General features: G+C 44.8%; 1 protein-coding gene across 3 annotated transcripts; it reads right to left on the bottom strand.

Moving 5' to 3' along the window:
• Positions 1–431: 431 nt before the first annotated feature.
• LOC310745372 (uncharacterized protein) lies at positions 432–24,934 on the bottom strand. 3 transcript variants are annotated; one of them, XM_083577654.1, is made up of 10 exons: positions 24,786–24,934; positions 23,084–23,227; positions 21,548–21,653; positions 19,463–19,645; positions 14,398–14,451; positions 12,426–12,485; positions 10,363–10,427; positions 7,231–10,048; positions 4,944–4,984; positions 432–563 (listed from the first exon to the last, which is right to left on the bottom strand). In XM_083577654.1, the coding sequence occupies exons 2-10, from the start codon at positions 23,221–23,223 to the stop codon at positions 449–451; spliced, it is 3,582 nt and encodes a 1,193-aa protein (XP_083433780.1). In that variant the 5' UTR covers positions 23,224–23,227; positions 24,786–24,934; the 3' UTR covers positions 432–448. The 3 variants fall into 3 exon arrangements, with proteins under 3 accessions (XP_083433780.1, XP_083433779.1, XP_083433781.1); XM_083577653.1 differs by having other exon boundaries at positions 14,398–14,454; positions 24,786–24,933; XM_083577655.1 differs by having other exon boundaries at positions 14,398–14,454; positions 23,084–23,192; positions 24,786–24,916.
• Between the last annotated feature and the right edge of the window lie 1,232 nt (positions 24,935–26,166).

Here is a 26,166-nt window from a genome sequence, read left to right as displayed (position 1 = left end):
TTCTGAGATTCAAAATATTTTTTCTTGTTTTCCTCCTCCAAAAACTAGGTGCGTCTTGTGGTCTGGTGCATCTTATAGAGCGAAAAATACGGCAATTAAAAAATCCCTTAGCAGGAGGAATCAGCTTCCGTAGGTATCTCCTGGTGCACTTGCTTGGTTGCCCATTTGCTGATACTGTAGTCCAACATCTGGAAGCATCTTCAGCAGAGGTCAGCTCCAAGCCAGTGCCTGGAGATCCTATCCAGCTGCTGACCGAGGCAAACGGTCTTGAATTCTGACAAAATCGGGGGAGGTCATTGGTGAAACATCACCACCTAACTGCCACCTATGAGAAACTGGTTAGGGATATTGTTTATTTCCCACTATTGCCTTTGCAGATTAAAATATAGTAACAAAAATCTACCTGCATTCTCATAATGCAGCCCAGAGCCTTACTATACTGGTAAACTTAGACAGGTTTAATGTTGGTTATTACACAGTAATATTTGAAGTGTATATAGAGAAAGATAATAAATGCCATGATGGTGCCAGGGATGATCTTGGACAATATTCCCGGGTGTTCTCTAGAAAGAAAGAAGGAAAAATACAACCAGTTAGGAAATACATTGCCTTTTCTTTAGCTCATCTACAAAATGTTTCTTTAGGACTTTTTAGTATGAGGAATGCGTAGTTGTTCATACCCATTTGGTCAGGGATGTAGACTAAATTCCCTCCGGGAAGCTCATCTAATATTTTGCTTCTGGTAAACCACATTGTTGAATTAATACTATTATAAATTAATATGTATGGGGTGTTAGGAGAGGGGTAATACCTTTGGTGGGGGACAAATATGCTCCTTTGGGGGGTACGGTAATTTGTCCAGCTTTGGTCTCCACCCTGAACTCAGCTCTCACCTGTGGCTCCTAGAGGGTGGCAACATGCGACAGTGGCCACACCCTAGAAAAACAGCTTTGACTGGCTGGCTAAACCAGGGGAGGGTCACCAATGGATCTCAAACCCTCAGGGAATTAGGGACTTCCCTTGCATGTGAAGACAGGCTCTTGAGTGGATGAGACCAATAGTGGGTCCAGCAGTCAAGATGGTGGTTTCTGCACATGCTGTAGAGCAGTGGTTCTCAACCTGTGGGTCCCCAAATGTTGTTGGACTACGACTCCCATCATCCCTGAGCTCTGGCCTTGCTAGCTAGGGAAGATAGGAATTATAGTCCAACAACATCTAGGGACCCACAGGTTGAGAAAGGCGGCTGTAGAGGGAAGTGAGGGGCAGGTGGGGCTTGTCAACCTGGGAAGGTAGCCTGTCTCAGAGAAGGAAAACTCTGATCCTAACCTCTGCTGCCTTGCAGGACATCTTTCGGAGAAGAAAAGGCTGAGGAGTAAACCCTACACAGATCCGGAGTGGAGTCCCAAAGATGGTTTGATGGCACCTGTATACCTCCTTCCATCAATTCCTGCAGCCAAGCTGGTACCAAATGTATTGCTCTGCTTTCCTTTGGACCAGCGAGGCAGAGGGAGGAGTCTTGTCATCTGGGCAGCCCGGGACCTCCAGACACACTGCTCAGGCTTGTGCCCCGGGAGGTCACTTCAGTGCTGCTAAAGCAATGGTTTGCCTTCACCCCCAGAGGCGCACTCCATTGTCTCTCGAGACAGATGGATGCCAACAAATGAATATTACAGTAAATGACAACAAATTGGTGGGTGGGTGTGGATCATGGTGGTGCCAGAAGAAAAAGTCTCTCTCCTGATCCCATTACCGACATTGTCAGTTGGAAAACATTGCCATTTCAGTTGCCCTCTCTCCTTATTCTTCCTTGTTCTCCCCAAAAATGTTTAAAAGGTGACTTGCTTAATTCTGCAGCAGTGCATTGGCACCGTGTACATTGGTGACGTGGTTAATTCTCTGCCTGCTGCAGAACATTGTTGCTTGGTAGGAATTGAATTAACAATGTTTTGGCTGTAAACCAGTTGGCATGTTAAGGTAAGGCTACAATCCTTTACACGCACATGCGGGAGTAAGTCTCATTGAACTCAGTTGGACTTACTTTTGAGTAGACATGCATAGCATTGCACTGTACAATTTTGGCTGTAACTGCAGCTGTTTACTCTGCAACCAATACATCAACTGTTGGTTTGGGAAGTGATATACACACAGAGTTATCTAAAATCCATGCATATCCTGTATTTATCCTGTCCTTTCTTAGGAAATACTGCATTTTGATGCCTCCTCCAGCCTCAATCCAAACTGAACAAAAGAACCACCTAGCTGCTTTTTAAGCCAGCAACGTATACATATAGCCTATGTTTGCTGGACAGGAAGAATTACATTCTGAGTGAGCAAGCTTGCAGTGGTAGGGGAAGAAGAAAACCGAGGCAGTTTGCCATAGGGAAATAAATGGGGAATGGAAAACTGCAAGGGGACTCACTTGTTATATGACTGATCTAAGGCATACAGGATTCAAATAGAATGGTTTAAGAGGAAGCTTAGGGCTCTTACAGATTCACACATGCTCCAAAAAGCATGCAAGTGTATGTTAAGGCTCCCACCTTAACTTGCATGGCATGAAAGCAGTTAAGTCTTTGTAGCATCTAACATATTGCAGCATCTCACATCTCACATATTGTGTTCACCCATGCTTTCGGCTTTCTCTGCAACACTGACGCTGAGGGGAGCATGAGGGTGTATATCGGAGCTGGCCCAAGACATTTTGCCACTTGAGGCAAAACAGAAAATGGGTGTGTGTGTTCCCCCTTCTGCCGCCCTCTATCACTGCTGCCTCTTTTTCCACCTCCTGAGGCAACTGGAGGCAGTGAGGGAGAAAAAAGGAGGTTGGAGAGGAACAGGCATTGCCAGCATCAGCGGAGGTTCTCCTTAGGGGCCTTCAAAGATGTTTAGAGATGCAGAAACGTTATGGACTGTCCGGATGCAGAGAAATGGTGGGAAACCCGGAAGGGAAGAAGGCTCAGAAGCAGGGATTGGTGGAGTGGCGAAGGTGAGTGGTCAGAGGGAGGAGGGGGAGCAGATTGGGAAGAGAAGGTGTCAGAAGCTGAGTAGGTAACATTGTTTGGTGAGCAGGAAGAGGCTGTGGCAGAGAGCAGTTCAGAAGCAGAGGCTGGTGAGGAGGGGAGGCAAGAGGCAGAGTTGAGGCAGGCTGCTGAAGAAGCCAGGGAGTCTCCCCCTCCTACTGCGACCAGCTCCCCTCCCCGCATTTCTCTCAGAACCCACAGAGGTATGAAGAGGGCAGAGCAGAGACAGACGAGGCATTGGAGTATCAGATTGCTTGAGAAGGCCTCAGGGGAGGAAGAGACTTAGGGAGCTGGGGGAAGGGGGGACCTTCAGTCCTCACTATTGCCTCATTGGGGCAAGATCTACTGGGAAGAGTTGCTGTGATCTGAGCTGTTTGGTTTCTTGAATAAAGAGTTCAGTGACACCTTGTGAGTTCTTGTTGATCTGCTCCTGGCATCTACCCTGACAAGAAATGATTCTTGGTGAGCAGGCAGTAGAGGGACCTTCCCCCTCACGGGGTGACTGCAATGGTGGCTGCTCCTATCCATAGATAGAGGAGGAGTGGCAAAGGCACATGAGACTCCCATCTCTGTATCTGCCACCCCTCGCAGATGTCCCCAGCCTGCCACCCGAGGTGACTATCTCAGTAGGTCTAATGGGTGGGCCAGCCCTGGCTTATATGGTTCTCAATTTAAGGGGGAAGTTTTAGGGTACAGTTGTGATGCTTTTTGGAGCACGAGTGAATCAATAAGGGCCCCCTTTTCTGGGGGGAAAATTACTCGGCTGGAAATCTACCTCCTTTAAGTGAACAAATGTAATGTTTTGTTGGGTCTCTGGACCATAATAAAGATTGATGATGATAAGTGAACAAACAGAAAGATGCAGTGACAAATTTGCATCAGTGGACTTGACCCCTGATCGGTTATAACTTGCATTTTGTGTGTTTGTTTGAAAAATAAAGAAATCATTACGACTTTAACTCATATGTTACATCGATAAGCGTCATTACACAACAGATGAAACATGTACAAACGGTTTTTCAAAAGCTTGTTCTCTTCTTTCTTTATGCTTTCACCCCCCTTATTTTTATTCAATGCCCCCCAATTGCACCTGAGGCTACTACTGCCCTCCCGATTATTCCAGTGCCCCCCAGGAGTGGGAAACACTGATATAACCCCATCTCCATACCTCCTTAAGCACAAATAATCATAATGAATGCACAATAAAAAGGATATCTAGGATGGGCCCAAAGGGTTCCCTTTCCTCATTTCTTCCCTGTTTTCAAAAAGAAGCTTCACCGTTTTTTAAAAAATGCACACAGAAAGTTAGCATCATTTCTAGAAACACAAACCCCGCTGAACAGAATCTTACTGATCATACAGTAAGGCGGTGTGGCGAAGTTCTCCTCCCCCATCTTAATCTTTCTTTAATCTTTTAATTCATGCCTTGATTTTATTTTACTTTCATTTTTTCCCCCAAATTTTTTTATTGGTTTTACAATATTAACGACAAACAAAAACACAAAACAAATAAAATATAACAAACATAAATCATAACCTTATTGAAAATAACAGTTATTAACTTTGTAAAATGACTTCCTCGTTTCCCCTTAGTTGAATTTCATTGCATATCCTTATAACGGTTTTCCAAATCCCAATTTTTATACCCTTTAAATTAAACATTAACATCTTTAAATCTTCTCCTTATTGTATTAAACATATTATTTTATCAGTTAACATAAATACAATCCTAAGCCCATTAAATATCTGGAAGCTATTTCCAGTTAGTTTAGCTTAACAAATTTCAATTTATTTTACTTTCAACCAGTATGGGCTCCTTTTGACATTGTACACTTTGTGGTGAAGCATTAGGAAGCTCCTACACAACCTGACCTGAAATCAATGCTCGCCACAATACGGCTATCTCAGAAAGACTTAACGTACCTGTACCAGCAGATGATGTTGCACAGCAGGGTCATTAAAAACTACAAGTAAATGAGAAAGGGTAAGAAAAGAGGAGGGTGTTAATACCCCAAAAGGCTGTGGAGCGACGTTTAGCAGCTATTACAATAAATTACCTGATTTCAGCAAGTAGGTTAATTTAACAATGGTTAATTCTTTGATATCACCATGCAACCTCTTCCCCAAACACACAGCCTTGGGGTTTTTCTTTTTCTCTCTCTTCATAAAATGGCATTTCTTTTACAGAAACGCAGATAGGCTTCCTGTATCCACATGCACAAACTGTGAAAATGTAGCACTGATGCACGGATGGTTATGAGTTCCAAAAGTAGTAGGCTTAGGGTCTCACAGGTCTACTTGCAAGTAAAATTCCAAACTCATTCGGCATTGTATAGATGCAGCTTCTACAAACCCCAAGCAGATTCTGTGTCTCTTACTTGGATCCCTTCTGCTTCCACCCTAAGTGCCAAATGCGATACAGAAGTAGACACACCACTCTTAGTTGCCTTGTGCCTCTTTCTCTTTTTTACTCTAAGTAGCCATTGTGGAGTTGTTGTGGGACTCTGCCCCTCCTCAAGAGCTGAAGCTCCAATCCTCATTGGGCCCCCAAAGCAGCCGCTATTTAGACTAAAAAATTAAGAAGGACACATTTAGTCCAAGAGAAGAACGAAGAAAGCCACTGTACATCAAGTCAGACCATTGGTCAAGCTAGTTCAGTCTCCCTTGACTGGCAAAAGCTCTCCAGGATTTCAAATGAGGTCTTCCTCAGTCCTACTTGCAAGTGCCAGAAACTTAACTTGAGACCTTTTGCATACAAAAGATGTTCACTGAAGTTCGGCCCTTTCCCCTTCCTAATCTCCCCAATTTCTTCCATTATAGCTGAAACTCTGATTTCATCCTCTGTAACTTTTCATTTTGCTTGTTGCAATCCCTCCTTTTGGGCTTTAATCTCTCAGGCATCATCCTGTCAATTTTTCATAAAATACTTGGTTTAATTGTTTTTTTAAGTGGTTCTTATTTTTATCTGTGAGCTACATTGAGTCCCACCAGAGGAAAAGGTGTATACATAAATCTATAGAGTCATAGAATTGTAGAGTTGGAGCGCACCACGGGGGTCATCTCAGTATCTGGGGAGGTGCACATGGGAGAAAGGAGTTCCCAGTGCCAGATTTAGGGCAATGTGGGTGGTTCCCCCACAGAGGGCACCAAGCCAAGGGGTTGCAAAATCAAGAAGATCCATAATTAAGAAGATCCAAATTTTAGCCTCACACAGGGTACCATACACTGAAAGATTACTCATGTTTGCCCCTGGAATCCTTGAGGTTAAGTTGGCCCCAAGCTGTTCAGGGCTCCCAAATTACAGGAGTCGTTGGCTCCTTTGATGTAGGTTTTAGAAGTGAAACATGGGGGGCACAATTTGAAAGGAACAACTGTAGCTTAGTGGTAAACCACGTTTTGCATGTTAACAGTCCCAGAATCAATCTCTAGCAGGGGTCAGCAAACTTTTTCAGCAGGGGGCCGGTCCACTGTCCCTCAGATCTTGTGGGGGGCCAGACTATTTTGGGGGGGGGGGGAATGAACGAATTCCTATGCCCTACAAATAACCCAGAGATGCATTTTAAATAAAAGGACATATTCTACTCATGTAAAAACATGCTGATTCCCGGACCGTCCGCGGGCCGGATTTAGAAGATGATTGGGCTGGATCTGGCACCCAGGCCTTAGTTTGCCTACACATGATCTAGGGCAGGTGTCAGCAACCTTTTTCAGCTATGGGCCGATACGCCATCCCTCAGACCATGTGGTACGCCAGACTATACTTTGAAGAAAAAAAATGAACGAATTCCTATGCCCCAGAAATAACCCAGAGATGCATTTTTAAATAAAAGCACACATTCTACTCATGTAAAAACATGCTGATTCCTGGACTGTTCACAGGCCAGATTGAGAAGGCGACTGGGCCGCATCCGGCCCCCGGGCCTTAGGTTGCCTACCCATGATCTAAGGCCGCCTAACACCAATCTGAATCCCTTGAGAGCTGCAGTCCAGGCTTCACTCAGCAAGAGGGCCTCCAGGCCCAGGCTGCTTCCCTGCCACCGCCTCCTCTGATGCACCACTGGCCAGCTGTTGGCTGCCCACCAGTAGCAGCCAGTCTGGGAAGACCAGACTGGGAAACTGGTCTCAAATTTCAGCAGTGCTCCCATTCTACATAATAGTTGTGGAATTCACTAATCTCTGTGTTTGCTTTGACTCTTTTCATATACAGTACCTGTTTTCCTCGCGAAATAATTCCTTCAGGCACTTCTGGGTATTCATCCTCAAAGCTTGTTTCTTCCTCCTCAAAGCTTGTTTCTTCTTCCTCAAAGCTTGTTTCTCCGTCCCTTATTTTCTCACTCTCCAAGTTTCTTCCTCCCTCCCAGATTTTCTCTCTCTCCAAGTTTCTTCCTCCCTTCCAACTTGTTCTGTCCTCGTCGAAGGTCGATTTGCTTCCTTCGCTTTCCTCAACTATTTGACCTAGCACTGATCTGGTTGGCAGAAGAGGCATCGAATACATTTTCATTCTGGATACATTGCGTTTTATTTTCGGTACAGAATTCTTGGTGTTTGGAGTATATCTGGTTATGCCAGTCCAGTCCCTGTTGCTTGCTCTAGATGCTGCAATACTTTCCTGTTTGAGGTTTGACATTGATGATCTTATGAATCCCTGCAGGTTCCCTTTGAATGCTTCGGGTCCTACCTCCTGGTAACTGTCTGTGACTTCTCTAAGCCATTTCTCCACATCCACTCTAGCTTCTTCAGCACATACCTCATTGAGGTGTGTTTTGGATTCTTCAAGCCATTGCTTAATATTTTGCCGGGATGCTTCCGGGTCTTCTTTGAGGTACGCTAGGGATTCTGCAAGCCATTCTTGAGTATTCAGATTGGAGGCTTCCTCTTTGAGACTCTGTATCGCCGATTCAGCCCACCCCTCCACATTTACTATACTTTCTTCAGAAGTTCCCTCTTTAAAATTCTGTGCAGATTCTGCAAGCCATTCGTACACATTCACCTTAGATGCTTCAGGACCTTGCTCTTGAACATTCATCATGGCTGCCTCAAGCCATCCTTTCACATCATGTCTTGATGCTTCAGGACATGTTTCACCCAGGTTTCCTATAGCCGTTTCAAACCATTGCTGTAGGTCCTGTTTGGACATATCAGGTCCTTCCTCTTCCATGGTTTTCAGGTTTTGTTCAAGCCACTTTTGAACCCCTAGTCTGGAGGCTCCCCTTTGGACATTTGCTATCGATTCATCAAGCCACTGCTGCACACTTTTGGCAGTTGCTGGAGGAATGTCCTCTTTGAGGTTCAGAATGGATGCTTTTAGGAATTCGTTCAGGTCCTGATTGGATGCTTCAGGACCTCCTTCTTGGAGCCCTTTTCTGGTTTCCTCAAGCCACTCTGCCACATCCTGTCTGGATGCTTCAGGCAACTCATCTTCAACGTTTCTTAAGGATTCTTCAATCCAGTCCTGCACATTCTCTATGGATGTTTCGGAACTTTCTTGTATGCGGCTTATTAAGTTTGACTGAAGCCACTTCCCCACATTCAGCATGGATTTCTGTTGGTTTTCTGTGAATGGTTTCTGTACCCTCTTACTGGATGCCTCAGGACCTTTCTTCCGGATGCTTTCCGTGTCTGCTTCAGGACTTTTCTTCTGGATACCCTTCATGGGCGCTTCAGGAATTTCTTGGATGTTTTTCATGGATGCTTCAAGCCATTCTTGTATATCTAGACGGGACATTTCAGGCCCTAGATCTTGCAAGTTTCTTATGGATGCTTTAAACCACTCCTTCATATCCTCTCTTGATTCTTCAGGATATAGCTCGTCGAATTTTTTCATGGATGATTCAAGCCATTCCTGCAAACCCTCACTGGAATCTTCAGGACCCCTTTCCATGAAGTCCTTAATGGATTCTTGAAGCCATTTTTGCATATTTTCTCTAGATGCTTCATTGCCTTCCTGTACGACGCTTCTCATGGATTCTTTGACCTTTTGCTTCATTTTCTCTTTTGCTTCTTCGTTTTTCAGACCTTTCGGCCATTCCGGAACAATGAGCTGGGTTGTTTCAGGACCTTCCTGTCTGGATGCTTCTGGAGGCTTCTCCATGGCCGCTTGAAGCCATTCTGGCACTGCAAGCGCCTCCTGCTGAGCATTTGGTTTTGTTGCTTTGCAACTTTGCCCTTGGATTTCCTGGATGGCTTTACTGGGTGCTTCAGCCCACTCCGGCATACTTAGGCGGTCTGTTTCAGGCCCTGCCTCTTGGAGGTTACAGGTGGGGGCTTTTATCCATTCGCTCTCATCCTTTCTAGATGCTTCAGGACATTGCTTTTCAATGTCCTCCATAGTTTGCTTGGGTGCCTCAGGACTCTTCTCTCTGAGGTTTTCCATAGGTTCCTGAAGCGTTCCTAATACATTCTCTTCCTTTGTGGATTCTTCAAGCCGTTTCTTCTTTAGGTTCCCCCTGAGCAACTTAGGCTTTGCTTCAGACTCTTGAAGGCCCTGGAGGCTCTTAATGGATTCTTCATGCCATTCTTGAACACCTAGGTGGGATGTCTCGGGACCTTCCTCTTGGAGGTTACTTATGGATATGTCAAGCCATTCTTTCACATCCTGTCTGGCTTCTTCAGGACATTGCTCTTCAACGTTTTTACGGGATTCTTTGAGCCATTCTTCAATAGATGGTTTGGGTGCTTCCTTTGGAAGGCTTTCCATGGATGCCTGAAGCCACCTTACTACTTTCTTCTTGGATGTCTTGGGATCTGCTTTCCCTTGGAGTCTCTCTATGGATTCTTCAAGCCATTTCTTGTTTAGGTTATATCTGGGCGATTGAGGAACTGCAGGAGCCGGGCTCTCGCTTTTCTGTGTCATCTTTTCAGGCTCTTGCTTTTCTGTGTCATCTTCAGGTCTTTCAGCATGTGTGCTTGTTTGCCATATATAAACACAGCTTCTTTTTCCTGCTCCACTCATTTGTGCTTCTAAACGTTCCATGCCTACTTCATACAAACATGGTTCATAATGGTCTTTACTCAGCTCCTCTGCCTGTCTATAAAAATAAGAAATTTATTAGAGACGGCTTGAACAAAATAATCTAAATTAACATTAACTTCCTTAAGGCACTAAGTTAGTGGCTTCTTAATCCAAAAGCAAATTTAATTAAATGAAATGGGTCGCACATTACATTTGAAAATTTACTGCTAGGAGCAACATGTCTATATCTTATCAGAGGAGCTAAAAAAATTCTCTCCAGTTTTGGAATATTTTTACAGAATTTCGGAAAATGCAACTATGACAAAACCCACCTATGTTGTTCCAAAGCATCCCTCAACCCAAATATTTTCATTGGCTGCAAACACTTACAATGTAGCCTGTAGCTCAGAGTCCTTGAGTTCCTTCTGCAGGCAATTTATTTTCATCTGAAGACTCTTAAAAATCAAAACACACATATGTTTACAGGTGAATAACAAAATACACTTATCTCTGAATCACACTCACTTTGTCTCTGTCTCTCTCTCACACACACACATTTTGGGATTCTGCAGATCTTGTTATTATGAAAAGAAACATCTTTCAGAAGGGGAAAACTTGTGGTCTAACAATGCAGGGAGCACTTTCACAAGACCATTTCTCTGTGGTGCAAACAGTGAAGGAGGCGTCCCCTCAGCAACTTCAAAAATGTTAATGGGGATGGCTGGCTCTTTTCTTCATTGTGTACCCCAGATTCATAATGGCCCACAACCCTCATGCAAAATAATCACTGATCCTCTGAATGTGTGCGTTTGTTGGGGTTGATAGTTCGCACACACACACACACACACACACACACAACTCCCGCCCAACAGACCACTATGGAAATAATCAGGACTTTGGATCCTGTCTGGATAGTACCCTTAGATCCTGAGCTGTGGTAATGGCAGCATCACTGTGCCCCAGGGTCTGAAGGCCACGGTCTCTGCTGTGATGGTTAGACCAAAAATACACTCTCCCCAGTGGTGACTTGGGGGCTGGGCTAATCCCCAAATGTTCCCCTGGTGCCTCCTCCCCAAAGCCCGGGAAGCTTCTGCCCAGCTTAGGGAGAGAGGGGTTATGGTCACGTGTGCAACATCAGCACATCAAGACGTCACACGTGTGATGTCACCCCCACCCCTCAATTGCCCTCACAAGCTGGTGCCTCTGGCCCTGGCTGTTCCCCTATGAAAAGTTAACCATTAGGTGTTCCCACTGCCCGCTTCATATGAGGTGGGAGGTGGAAGAAGGAAAGAGTTGTCCAGAAGAGCTCTGGTTTGGGCCATGAAGCTGCTGCAAGGGTGAAGACCTGGACACTGGCGTCCATAAATAGTGTGTTTGGGAAGCTGAGCAGCACAGGAGCCCAAAGGCATACCCTCCAACATTTCTCCTGATGAAAATAGGAACATCCCATTCCTTAATGATAATTTTACTATTTATATCTCACAGAACTTACTGGGTTGACCATTTTCCAACATTAGAAACCACGCATCTCATAAAAAGTCCATGCGGGTGGCACTGTCGGTTAAACCACAGAGCCTAGGGCTTGCCGATCAGAAGGTCGGCGGTTTGAATCCCTGCGACGGGGTGAGCTCCCGTTGCTCGGTCCCTGCTCCTGCCAACCTAGCAGTTTGAAAGCACATCAAAGTGCAAGTAGATAAATAGGTACCGCTCCGGCGGGACGGTAAACGACGTTTCCGTGCGCTGCTCTGGTTTGCCAGAAGCAGCTTAGTCATGCTGGCCACATGACCCGGAAGCTGTACGCCGGCTCCCTCGGCCAGTAAAGCGAAATGAGCACCACAACCCCAGAGTCAGTCACGACTGGACCTGATGGTCAGGGGTCCCTTTACCTTTACCTTTAAGGGAAAGTGGGACATTTGAGGATCAAATCAGAAACCAGGATACCTTCTCTAAATCAGGGACGTCCCTGGAAAATAGGGACACTTGGAGCAAAGGGCTTTTTCCATATCCATGTTTAACTGTTTCCAATCTAGTAGGCTACTTAAGAGGTACCAGGGGAAGGAGATTCTCCAAACTGGATTAGGATCTGGGTTAAAATGCTCTGCCAGTGTGTGTGTGTGTGTGTTTATGGGTACACAGGTCAAAATGGTTTCTCACATTTGCAGAGCATGATTATGGGAGGAAAGAATGATCCTTGCTTTTATTTTAAAAAAAACATTAGAAACCACGCATCTCATAAAAAGTCCATCTGATCTCCTCTCCACCCGGCATATATATTTAGGCCTGGACATTTTAAATAAGTAGTATTTCCATTTTAAACTGTCATGGCTGAACACCCTTTTGATTTGCTAATGAGGTTATGTCACAGTCAATTGCAATGCTATCTAATCAGAAATAGTCATACTGACTTCAAGGGGAAAGAACTATATTACTGAATACAAATATACTTGATGTACCTCAATATGCTTTCCTTGTTCAATCAAAGCTGCTCTTGTTTCAACCATAAGTACTTGTTCCTGTAGTGCAAATGAAATGCAACAGTTTAAAGAAAGAACGAAACCCATAATTTCCATTACACAAATGTAACGGTTTCATATTTTGTTATCAAAATACTTCTTATATAATTAATGTGTGATTATTTTTGATCTGTATGTACATATGTGTTATATATATATATATATATATATATATATATATATATATATATTACACTGCCTTTTTGCCCCTTTTATACAAAGGCAGTTTGGACTTGTACTATCTACCTATCTACCTATCTACCTATCTACCTACCTACCTATCTACCTATCTACCTATCTACCTATCTACCTATCTACCTATCTACCTATCTACCTATCTATCTATGTCAATAAATATAAAGCAAGAAAACAACAAGACTTGAATGAAAACAACAGCAAAAAAAACCCCTTTACCCTGCCACCCTACGCATGTTTAACATGGAGTAACCCCGCTGAACATAGTTCAATTGCAAAAACTCACAGCCTGTCCAAAGCCTGGTAGAATAGAATGGTCTTTAACTGAAACACCAACAAAGCAGGTCCCTGGGAGTTGGGGTTTTGCAATGGAGAAAGCTGTGTCCTTGGCAACCACCCATCTGAGGGTGAGGGCACCCATAGCACAGTCTCTGCAGGCCAGGGAAGAGGAAACTGTGGCCCTCTCCAGGTTCTGTTGGACTCCTAGACAGCCTTGGCAATGGTCAGGGATGCTGGGAGCTGTGGTAGAACGACATCTAGAAGCCCATGTGGAATGAATCAGTCTCCTGTAACCAACATGCTTAAGTCTAATTAATGCATGAAGGGGGTTAAGACCATAGAGTAAGCTGTCCTGCCAGGCTTAGCTAGGTCACTCCTCCTCACCTTGGGAGGAAGGGTTACCAAACTCTTTGTCCTCTCACTTCCACCATGTGAACCCTACCAGCAAAAAGGTCTAAGCTGAACACTCCAAACTTAGACTGCATGGCTTAAGGGAACCATCTTTGTGTTTCTATACAAATAATTCACAAACCTTTACCATATTGAAACCTAAGTTATACCACCTGCCTTTTCTTGCCGCTGTATGGAAAAGCACATGATTCAGACCTTGGAAGGGTTTGTAAGTAAACCATTTTTAACTAGCCAAATGTGTGGTCTCATTCTATGCTAAGGGAAGTGGGGAATTTTAGAAACAGCTTAGAAGGGGGATATTTTAAAGGTCTAACTGGCTTTATTTCCACAATTTGCTTTGCTACATATCTCATTATTTAAAATCGCTGCCGGGGTCCTCTCACCAAAGAGTACTTGCCCCAGAGCTGGATCCAGATGTCCAGAGAATTATTCTTCTATTTTTCTTTTCTTTTAACCAAACCAAAACCCAACACTCCAAAGGTTCTCCATTCCTGGACAGGCTGTGGAGAAGCAGGCAGTCCCAGATTCTCCGGCTTAAAACTAGCACACAGAACTGCCTTAAAAAATAAACTAGGAGTCCAGGAGTCAATGAAGCTTTTTAAACACCTGCAAAATGTGGTCAGTCCTATAGGATCCTGCTGTTGAGCTGGTTGCCATATCCTTGAACCACTCACACATTGAAGAGATCCACTATAAAAACATCTGTGTCAGGTTATGTGTGCTCTACTGGTTTCCGTGTTCACTTCAATGACAAGAGAGTAGGAGCTGAATGCACATAAGTCTCCAGATCAGAGCGGCTATGTTTATATTCTGGTTTTATCTAAACAGATTTCAAAATGCTGTTACAGGATCATACTGTGGTGAGATACTGCTAGCATAGCAGGGATTTTAACACTTTTGAATCTATTTAGAGAAAAATAAATTCATTTTGCCATCAGCTTAACTGCAAATTAAACCTGATTTCTTATTCTATGGAGGAGCGGGGTGAATATTCCATTATAGCTACTGCATATATATTTTCCAGTACCTTGAAAAGATCTCCCTTTTTTTCTTCCATCTTCTTTTCCCAACATTGCAGTGTCTTCTTCCAAAAGAACATTTATCATTGACGGAAGAGAGAGAGAGAGAACAGATTATATAAGTCTTACATCCTTTTGGGGAAGCTATATTCCATACTTAACAATTGCAGCATCCACAAAAAGTGCCTTCACAAGCAGAGCTCTCCTGTTAGCCACAAATGCAACACTTTTCAATGGAGTCAACTAAAAGTCATCATGTCTTGAATAATCAAGTGATTATGTACAAACAACGTACAGGATCTCCCTACACCTGTTCTTTGTGTGTTTTCCCCAATGATCTGCCCAGAGACCAAATTTTACAACAGCAGCAAAATACAACTAAAAATGATAACAAAACAAAGATAAAATACTAATCTTCAACACAATATAACAACTAAGCAACACAAACGACATTTAAAATGGATGTGTGACACCCTCCCCCTTCTCGCTGAAGGTACTGTGGAATGGGAAAATTCTACTTGCTTCCTACAGGTGGTTAAAGAGCTAGATGCATTTATGGACATCCAGAGGGGGTGAAAACCTCATGTCTGCTTAAAACAGGGAAGTACTGGTGGCATCTTTTACTATGGCAGGAGCTTTTGTGCTTTAGATCATAGTCCAGATGAAGTGGACCCATGAAAGTTGATATCATAATAAATTTGTTCATCTTTAAGGGGCCACAGCAATTCGCAGAAAAACCAAATTGCCATTTGCTCCGATAGAGTGCTAAAGAACGGTTTTCCCCAGAGGGAAACAGAGGGACGAGACGAAGTGTGGAGAAGCCCACTGTCAACTATCCCTCTGGAAGTTATTCCTGGGATGCGTTATTGGAATATTTGGGAAAACGAGGGACTTTTCTGCAGCTCAAGCTGCCTAGTGACTGGAGAAGGGTGGTTGGGAGAAGGGTTGGTTGGCCTTTTGCATTTGTTGGCTTTCTTACTCGGATGCTTCTGGCACAGAGCTGATGGGGTAGGTCCAGCCTGTACACAGAGCTGATGGGGTAGGTCCAGCCTGTACACAGTTCTGGTTAGTGCCCCTTGGGACGGGTAGGGGGAAAGGCAGAAAGACCAATAGTAGGGAGAGCCAATGACTGGCAGAGCCAACCCATGACTGCTTGTAGGTAAGAAGGCAGGCAGGTGGCAGTGCCCCATGCGCTCTAATGGACCAGCTTCCACTGACTGTGCATGCCCAGGTGCAGTCCTGAAATCTCCACCCCTCCTGGCCTGGATGAGGCCTTCTCCTCCTTCCCCACAGCTGACAACATGAACCCTGACCCATTTGTAAACTGATCTGATTTTAAAAACAGATTGGTTTCAGACATGCAGTGGATGCCCTCGAAATTAATGTTTTCAGACAATCAGTTCTAAAGCTTCCATCCATCTCTAGGTTGAATATGAGGTCAGCAAACAGCCCGGCAGCCGCATGAACTTGGAGGGTGGACTATAAGTGAGATGGTTTATAAATACTGAATGCTGACAAATGTGGCAAGAGGAGAAGCAGAGCGGCAATGCTTTGCGGTGAGCGAGAAAAGACCGTTGAATTAGCACATTTTTGTAATGGAAATGATCAAAGTGGTTCGGCGGGAGGGAGGACGGATTGAAGTAACATCTAATTATTCATGATGGCACCAGTGACCACAAAATCACTGTTTACTGCCACCCAGGATAGGATATTAATAGGGGGGATGTTTGTTTCTAAATGTCAAGAAAACGGATAACGCTCTTCCATTTTGTTGAGAGTAAATGTTGCTGCAAAATTATAGGCCCCTTTTCCCCAAGACAGGGAAACACAAGCCAAGCTGACTGATATAACACACTGCTTCTATCACAAGCTAATGTATACTGCTAGTCAGCCAGAGAACTAGGAATACAAATTTGATTTAGCACTGTCTTCATTCCCTTGCACTGAGGATGCTTCACAGCCAGGGTATCATATTGAATCCTGTCTTCTGTAGGCTGTGTTTAGTCCTCCTACCTTTACAGCACATTTGAAGCACATTTTCCCTCTCAGAGAATTCTGGGAAGTATAGTTATATATATATATATATATAGAGAGAGAGAGAGAGAGAGAGAGAGAGAGAGAGAGAGGTTGCTGGGGAATTGTAACTCTGTGAGGGTTAAACGACAGTGCCCAGAATTCTTTGAGAGAAATAATGTATTTTGAACGTGCTTTAAAGGGGCAGTGTGTGCACGGCTAGTTTAAATCTGCTCAGTATATTTTGATAATTATCATATTGTTGCAGGCATGCTCTTTGCATAGCTGTCAACTTTCAGATTTGAAAATAAGGGAACAGCAGCCTCGAAAATAAGGGATCAGCAGCCTCACCTGTCCCGGGGACAGTCTATGGGATATCTAACAATCCAGGATAGCAGCGGGAAGCGGTGGGAAACGGCGCTGGAATAAGAGAATTTCCCACCAAAAAAGGGAAGGTTGACAGCTATGGCTCTTTGGTTGTGCAATATCTTTTGTTTGGGCTTTTGCGTAACTTGACAGCTGAAGGTTGTGGCTTAATAACATTTGATGACTGGGGGTTACTCTAAGCCAGGCTTCCTCAACCTCGGCCCTCCAGATGTTTTTGGCCTACAACTCCCATGATCCCTAGATGGCAGGACCAGTGGTCAGGGATGGTGGGAATTGTAGTCTCAAAACATCTGGAGGGGCGAGGTTGAGGAAGCCTGCTCAAGAATTTGTGTGCCAAGGCTGCACGACCCTGTTGCTCCCTAAGAGGTGACTAACCAGACAAGGCAGCAACATATAGGTAGGGTTCAAATAGGCCACAACTTTATTGATTTCAGGTGTGAATAGTTTGGTATACGCATTGGGTAAAGCCATTTATTCCATTCCAGCCTGTCTGCTGGGAGTGCATCTAAACATAAACCACATCTTTGAAAGGGGGTGGGGCTAAGACCTACATCAAATAGGGTTACCCCTTGAGGGGTCCCCGTTGGAAGAGTGCTATGACCGATGCTTTTTTCTGTGGGGAGGCAGGGGGACGCATACCCCTAAACAGTTTGTGAATCTAAGTTTGGCCTCATTGAGGGGCAGTATTTCAATATGAGTAGGAAAATGAGAGTACCCCTAAACATTTTTTAAAGAAAAAAAGCACTGGCTATGACCCTAGCTCCCACCTGGGCCTCTGGACAGAAGCAACGCCTCATGGATCCCTTTAACAGGATACACTTAACCAGGGCTTTTTTCCCAGCCAGAACTCATCGGAACTCAGTCCCAGTGCCTCTCAAGTGGGCACCCTTGCCATTATAAGAGAACAAGTTCTTTTTGTGCGGTTCCAGCACCTCTTTTTCTAGATAAATGGCACTGCCCTTAACCAAAGAGGGGCAGGCAGTCGCTACAACTTTCCCTTCAACCAAGATTAAGGCTTAAAGGTAAAGGTAAAGGGACCCCTGACCATTAGGTCCAGTTGTGACCGACTCTGGGGTTGCGCACTCATCTCGCTCTATAGGCCGAGGGAGCCGGTGTTTGTCCGCAGACAGCTTCCGGGTCATGTGGCCAGCATGACTAAGACGCTTCTGGTGAACCAGAGCAGCACACGGAAATGCCGTTTACCTTCCTGTCAGAGCGGTACCTATTTATCTACTTGCACTTTGACATGCTTTTGAACTGCTAGGTTGGCAGGAGCAGGAACTGAGCAACGGGAGCTCACCCCGTCACGGGGATTCGAACCGCCGACCTTCTGATCGGCAACTCCTAGGCTCTGTGGTTTAACCCACAGCGCCACCTGCGTCCCAGACTAAGGCTTACTCAATGTCTAACGTCACAAAGTTGTGGTGATTGCTATGAAATGGACAAAAACCAAAGTATGAAAGCAAAACGTATGGAAAAGGGAGGGAGGATGGGAGATCCAACAAGGAGGCTGGGGAGGAGGGCTGGACAGGCCCCAATTATTCCCACCCGGAGGGCAGCCAAGTTACACCTATTGGCTGGTTGGGCCTGTCCCCTGGGGATTTCTCCCACCTAAGCATTTGGCCCATGCACAGGCAGGCTGCAATCTTCCCTGGCCGGCTGCCAGATCACAGACGTGGCCGTGACCAGGTTACAGCACTGCCTGACCATTAAAGATAAGCAGACTTGAGTCACACCCTACCTGGTTTGTGTTTGGGCTGAAGAGGTAAAAGAAGCCTGACTGTAAAAGTAGCTTTTGGGGGTTGAAGTATGACATACAGGTGTTTGGATGAGCCTGGTACTGCTCTCAAGACTAGTATTGCCAACCTGCCCACTTGCAACCACCCCCAAATTGTCTATCTGCACATAAATGGATATTGCAAAAATGCCATAAGATTCTAGCGCTCTCTCTCTCTCCTCATGAGGAAATTGCCCTATAATTTCCCGCCGCTTTGGGAAGTGGAGATTCTGTAACAATATTTCCTTTTGGTCCCTTAGGTGGTTTTATTTCATTGACTACGTTGGAAATGTAAAATTGCATCCCAAACTGTGTAATGGAGCGTTGACTCGCTGAGGTGCTAAACGACAGTGGCACCTCTATGAATATGGAATTGCTTTGCTCAGAGTTTGAAGAGTATAGGCTCACAATGCATCATTAAAGAAAATTAGATATGGGTGCTACTGAGTTCTTTCAACAATATGACTATGCATAAAACTCAGTACTGTCAATAAAGGACTCTTGAGATTGCCAGACAAATAATATCTGTATACTAGCTTGGATCACATTTTGTTGCTCTTTATAGATTTGATTTTTGGAAAGAAAATGTTGGTCTGAACAGCAAACTTGGTGCAGAATCCTGCCAGCAGTTACAGCCTAATTGAGTTCAAAGGGAATTATACATGGGTTTAGCACTGCAGCCTTTGTTTCTCTCCCCGCGCTCAATTAATAAAACATTACTATTCATTTATATAGTATTTTAACAGGGCAGAGGGCTTTACTATGGACTCCTTCGCACATAACACTAACCAAACCAAGGTTTAGCAAGAACAAGAAAGTGTGCAAGTGTTGTGCAGGAGAACTTCCCCAAAGTTGGTGCCCTGCAAAAAGAATTCATCTGGTGAAAACTGGTATACCTTTGCATTCCTTGTTAGTTCATGCTCCAAGGGTTGCCATGCTTCCACATTGCTTAGAAGATGGTGACGCCTGACAGAATCAGAGATGAGAGAAGAATCACAGCTGGCCATTCCATGGTGAGCCATACTTGTCCTTAGGTGTTCTTGATGCCTGGCAAGCTGACAGTCACACAATCTAGACCACTTAAAGCAAAAATAATTATACATCTATATTTTTAAACAACATACTGAAAATATACTGAAGCAGAATGTGTACACTTCTGTCAAAGAAACGGTTCTTCTTTCTCTGTTCACTATATGTTCAGGGTCACACCAGGCAAATGCTACCACTTTCCTAGAAGGAAACATGGCTGGCCAACAGGGCCACTTGATGCAGGACTGAGACTGAATCAATTAAATGTCCCGAACATCTTCTGCTTTGGGTAGCTTAGCACCACAGTTTACCATGAAGATGACAGAGTTGGGAGCTATGAATGGCAAATTTTGTGGAGGAGGGAGAGGGAGATGAGGTGGCAAAGGGCAAGAGGGAGACATTTGTCCACAGTCTGGCTCTGGCTATGCCCAATGTTAACTCTGGCTCCCAGATTACTCTTCCCATTAGTCATCAGCCCATCGTAAAAAAAAGATTCCCCATCCTTCTTTAAAGGAGCTCAGAGTGATTCAGATGACACCTGCTCCCTCATGATCATTTGGCTGCTACTTAGCTTCACAGATAGAACTGCATCAAGCACCTTCAGATAATTCTTGGACCCCATATCTGCCCCATTCATTCCCACTATCCCAGTATGGCAGGAAGCAGAAGAATGGACTGGACATATTTCGTGCCCGGGAGCAACCTTGCTCCAACCTCCTGGATTGCAGGGTTGTTGTAGCAAATACACAACAATGTGGAGAAGATTTGGCCCACTGACATGTGCATGGCTGACTCTGTTGCTTTACACCTGTGCAGAAATGCCTCTATGTAAATATTATTCGTTTTAAATTGTTTGTTAAGTTTTGTGCAGGTGGTTGAGAAAATATTACTGTTCTGGTGGCTTTATAAAATGTACACCAGTACAATGGCCCCTCCCACACATGGTGTATAGCATACCCTCCAAATGTCCCGATTTTCTAGGGACAGTCCTGGAATTATGAACGCCACCCCAGTTTCTCAAATGATCCCGGAATGTCCCTATTTCCCCCTCTAGTGCCACCACCGAGCTTGGAAAGGTAGATGAGCTGGCGCTTGTTCTGAATGGTGGTGGCAGCAGTAGTGGCAGCTGTGAGGGAGCTTCTCCTCGCCTCTCCATGGCTGCCGCTGCTGGCCTCCTCCCTTGGGCAGCTTGTAGCAGCTGCTGGAGGGCAGGTGAGGAGGAAGAGAAGCTGCCGTTGCCAAGACCCAGCCCCATGTAACACGCCGGCTCTGAGGGGCAGGCAGAGGGCAGGACTGCCCTGGGTGGAAAGAAAAGGGGAGCACAACAGAATACAGGGAGTCTTGATTTGGGGGGGATAAATGCTTAGTCTAATCTTGCTTAGTCTAATCATGCTTAGTCTAATCATCCAAGTCTAATCTTGCCCCTTTCTAAAATTTATTTATTGGTGTGTGTTTTTATTTTGTAAAAATAGAATAGAATAGGATAGGATAGGATAGGATAGGATAGGGATTAAGGAGTTTCTCAGGACAGCGGAGGGTGTCTATGCTTTGTTCCATTAGTGTAGCACTGGTGGAAATGCTGTGTGAGTGGGGGTCAAAAATGGGGGAGGCGTCAAGGAGGGTCAGTTTCAGGGAGTGAGAAACGTCCCTCTTTTCATCTGAGGAATGTTGGAGGGTATGCTATAGCCCCACACGTTTTGGGTGCTGAACACCTGTAGGGGATCTCCTTGAGTAAGCTCTCATCTAAATTGCACGAGACGCTGACTCAAGTAGAGCATCGTTGCCACAGCTGCCATTCAGCCGCCAACATGGAGGGGCAGCATGAACATTGAGGGCAGGACACTTCACTTTCCCCCTCAGGAGAGGGGAATCATATAGGGGGGCAGGAATGACTGAACAGGGGGCAACGGCATTCTGCCTAGTCTTCAAACAATCAGATTTCTCTTTCCAACCTCTTCCTGCTGGTGCTTTATAGCCTTCGGCTTCTTGATCTTGATTCCGTCTTCCACCTCTATCTCCTCCCAGGTTCTTTTTATGTAACGCTGTGGATACTGCAGGCTGCAAGACATAATAACAGGCTGGAACACGGCAGGCTGGGGAAAATGAGCGCTGAAAGGGTTTTTTAAAAGCGCCCCGGGGTTTAAAACGAATGTGGGGAGACTTCTTCTCACTCTTTCTGCGATCATTTGCAACTGTCATTGTACTCATCAGAAATATTGGTAATTAGATATCTCTGTGAACTGCAAAAGCATTTAGAGAATATCGTGGTGGTGCACAACAACAAAATAAAAGCAGATAGAACAAATCAAATACGGTTCTCATGGCAATGTCAGCAATTACCCTTCCAAATATTTGTAATACAAATATTCTTAATAATAATTTACTTTAAATATGGATTTGTATAGTGAGATCACTGGTGTTTTTTCTTTATCACTTAAAGTTTCTGAGAGGTGGAATTTGCACTGGGCATGTGACCCTGCCAAAAGGGGGTTCAATCCTTTGCCTTTGCTATTTCCCACCAGAAGTGGGAAGTGCCTTTGCTACTTCAATTCCCACCAGAATTACTAGATGCATTGCCATCTTCAGAGCTAATAGTAGCTTCAGGGGTTATTTTATTTCAAGACAGCACAGCACAGGCAGTAAGGGTCAGTCCCTTCCCACAATACCATGGCACCAAGCTAAATTACCTCCACTAGGCAATAACTTTTAATCAAGGGAAAAGATACTGGCAGATCCAATAACAGATTTCCTATGTCACACATGTTGTTTGGCCGTGAGCTCCCGTTGTCTGGATATTTGTCAGTTTTAGTAGCTATCTGCAGCCCAAGGATCCCGTCACAGAAGAACTTCCTATGCTATAAGTGGAGAAAATACTAAATATGGGTCACTTCTGCTTCCTCCATTAATTGTATGGCGGGAGTCTTGAAGGTGGGGGTTTTCAGAGAGCAGCACCTGGCCTGACTCAGAGGCTTCAAGGTGCGGGTGGAAAGGGAGGAGAGGAGGCACAAGCTTTCGCCAATCCCAGAGAAGGCAACAGGATTGGACCTAGAAGGCTTCATAATGCATCTCCTATAAAGGTAAAGGTAAAGGGACCCCTGACCATTAGGTCCAGTCGTGACCGACTCTGGGGTTGCGGCGCTCATCTCGCTTTATTGGCCGAGGGAGCCGGCGTACAGCTGCCGGGTCATGTGGCCAGCATGACTAAGCCGCTTCTGGCGAACCAGAGCAGCGCACGGAAACACCGTTTACCTTCCCGCCGGAGCGGTACCTATTAATCTACTTGCACTTTGACGTGCTTTCAAACTGCTAGGTTGTCAGGAGCAGGGACTGAGCAACGGGAGCTCACCCCGTCGTGGGGATTCGAACCACCGACCTTCTGATTGGCAAGTCCTAGGCTCTGTGGTTTAACCCACAGCGCCACCCACGTCCTGCATCTCCTATAGAGGGAGCCAAACAGATGAAAAAATAGCACTGGAAATATCTCTTACCTCCTCATCTCTTGTCTAAAATGCTTGTTTTCTTTCAAGAGCTGCTGGTTCTCCCCAACGAGCTTGATAATCATGTTGCTAAGGAATCTCTTCTCGCTTTTGAGCCTTTCTGTGGCCAGAAGCAGATCCGCAAACATCATCTTTCTATACAACATCAGGACCAGAACAAGATCAACCCCAACAGATGTGATTTTTAAACAAAGCTTCAAAATACCATCGCCACGTGTTATTATAATTTACAATCAAAATTTACACAGCACAAACCGTGTGGTTTCCTGCGTATATCTAATCCATTTTTATTAATCCAATTTGATAAGCTACTATCATTTCTTTTTGGACAGATGGGGGGGGTGTTTCTTAAGCCAAGACTCAATGTTCAGCATCTCTTGATGTGATCTGAACGAAGTTCAGCACTGCATCTAATGGTCAACCCCACCTCTGCTTACAAGAGACTCTTCGTAATGCTAGAACCCACCCCTAACATTAATAGTGTTAAGGAATGACGTAGTGACATGGGTGTAGCCAGGATTTGGGGGGCAGGCCTTTTGTTGGAGGGGGCAGAACCTCAGTTTTCTATGATTTTTTGTTTTATTTTATTGATTGAGGGGAGCAGCTCCCCCCCCCGCCTCCCCTGGCTACGTCCATCAACACTGATGTGATGTATGGGATCATTGACCTACATTAAACTGCCCATGTTTAGACCACTATACTGTTAAGTGGTGGTTTGTTTCTTTTTTTGACAAAGTAATAATAATAAAGAAACAAGAATAAAAACGTGCACCCCACCCCCAAGACCATTCCATTGTAACTATCCAACCTTCCAAAATTTCCATACCTCTTGTGATGGTTTGACCCTTTTCTGTTTTAACAGTACAAATTCTACAAACACCTTCCATAGCTCCTCAAAATCATTTCTCCTGCATATTCCCTGTCTTACCTTAATAGCCCGTGTTAATTTATCATTAATAGCTATTATTAAACACAGTTAAGTGTTTGACAAAGTGTCATTTGACAAATAAATGCTTTGGAATCCCCCACTTATTAATATCAGGCAGAACAGGAGTCCTCAGCTTACTGTTTTAGATGCCTGCTAACAGGGCCGGCCCACCCATGAGGCAAGATGGGGCGTCACCTCGGGCGTCAGGATCCACAGAGGCAGCAGATCTGGCCTCCAAGGAATGCCTCGCCTGCTGCTTCTTGGAAGCTCGAGCTGCCTTCTCCTCAGCAGATCCCTTCCATGCTGCCAGCCTCTTGGCCCTGGCAGGGAGGTGCCATTTTGTGCTTTGCCTCAGGTGCCAAAATGTCTTGGGCCCGCCCTGCCTGCTAAACACTTGTTTCAGCAAACAGCAAACCACACACCAACAGCATATCCATCTTAACAACATGACTGTTGTTGTTAACAAGGAAAGTGAGAAGACTAATCAGGGACAGTTCAGTCGGTAGAGCATGAGTGTCTTAATTTCAGGGTTGTGGGTTCAAGTTCCATGTTGGTCAAAATATTCCTGCATTGTACAGGGTTGGGCTAGATGACCCTCATGGTCCCTTCCAACTATACCATTCTATGAAATGATGTATAAATAAGAGAATATGGGTGTTTCAAAGGATGATTTGCATTCAAAATTGCCTTTACTTTTTGGCAAAAGCTGAATACTATAAAGAGCTGCTTTATCTCATCTAGGCATATTCTAAAAGGTACACTAACCCAGAATAATTTCCAGAAGCAAAATATACTCTGGGATTGCGGAAGGAAGAACAAGGCCCTCACTTAGCTCCCAGCTCCCAGGTGTAGAGTCAAACTGTTATCAGCCCCAACAAGCTGCCCTCTAACCAGCCCTGGCAGTTGCCTTGTTTGTGAGGTGGCGTGAGATCACAACTGTGTAAATAATATTAGCAAACATCAAGTGAGATTTCATCCCTCCCCCCAGCATTTCAACACTGAGCATTTAAACCACTAGGACCTGTTATTTCCATGACTTCGGTGGAATAGCATAAGGTTCCTAAGCTTCCTTTCAGATGGGACCACAAACCTTCTCCTTGCCCTTGACCTGGCAGAAGTCGACAGCCTTCCCCAAACCTCATGGACCTTTTATTTTGAAAGATTTGTCTTTGATACATTTGGGGAGGCTCTTTTATCTCCTTGGGGAGGTTATTTTGTTAAACTAAAGAGCCCTGGATGTTTGTGCAGTGCCACAATGTACTCATCTTTGTGAATTAAGATACCTAGAACCATTTATTTTTAAAAATCTGATACTAGTTACCTACTAGCTACCTTTGGGACGTGAGTGGCACTGTGGTCTAAACCACTGAGCCTAGGGCTTGCCGATTGGAAGGTCAGCGGTTCGAATGCCTGCGACGGGGTGAGATCCCGTTGCTCTGTCCCAGCTCCTGCCAACCTAGCAGTCCAAAAACACATCAAAGTAGATAAATAGGTACCACTCCGGCGGGAAGGTAAACAGCATTTCCATGTGCTGCTCTGGTTTCGCCAGAAGCGGCTTAGTCATGCTGGCCACATGACCCAGAAAAACTGTCTGCGGACAAATGTCGGCTCCCTCGGCCAGTAAAGCGAGATGAACGCCGCAACCCCAGAGTCGTTCGCAACTGGACTTAACTGTCAAGGGTCCCATTACCTTTACTAGCTACCTTTATGGTGGTTTGTGTGTGCAGGAACGACTTGGGTTATGTACACAATAACCTGCACAAAAATGCTGTTTCTCTCAACCTGGAATCATTTGTGCTCATCCTCAAGACGCTGCTTTCAATCTAGATTGATTCTAGATCCTGCCATCCACAAGGGCGGGGGGGGGGGCTAATTGATACACATTTGAAAAGCCTCCTTGATTAGATTATCCACATTTTTTCTTCCCTGCACATTCCCCAGGCGAATGAAGAAGGAAGTGGTGGTTGCAATTTTGATATACGCTTACCCACAATGCCCTTGGCCAAGGGTGGATATGCCCTCCCCCCATTGCCGGGACCCCCTACAACTGTTTTAATCTGTTTTCAAATGGGTAATGCAGAATCAATATTCAATAAGCATTTATTTTTGGAGAGAAACTGGTTCCCCCCCCTCAAGAAGTGCTTTT

Source organism: Podarcis filfolensis, assembly GCF_964270895.1.
Source record: "Podarcis filfolensis genome assembly, chromosome: 12".
Taxonomy (NCBI): domain Eukaryota; kingdom Metazoa; phylum Chordata; class Lepidosauria; order Squamata; family Lacertidae; genus Podarcis; species Podarcis filfolensis.
The sequence above is the reverse complement of the archived record's forward strand: the minus strand, read 5'-3'. Positions and strand labels throughout refer to the sequence as shown.

Bases quoted from the DNA above. Each gene is read 5' to 3' on its own strand.
- LOC310745372 (XM_083577653.1), bottom strand. From the start codon at position 23,223: ATGATGTTTGCGGATCTGCTTCTGGCCACAGAAAGGCTCAAAAGCGAG. The intron at 14,455-19,462 runs GTATACCAGTTT...TTCTTTTGGAAG, and splicing joins AACTAACAAGGAATGCAAAG to AAGACACTGCAATGTTGGGA. The intron at 10,428-12,425 runs GTACATCAAGTA...TTGATTTTTAAG, and splicing joins AACAAGGAAAGCATATTGAG to AGTCTTCAGATGAAAATAAA.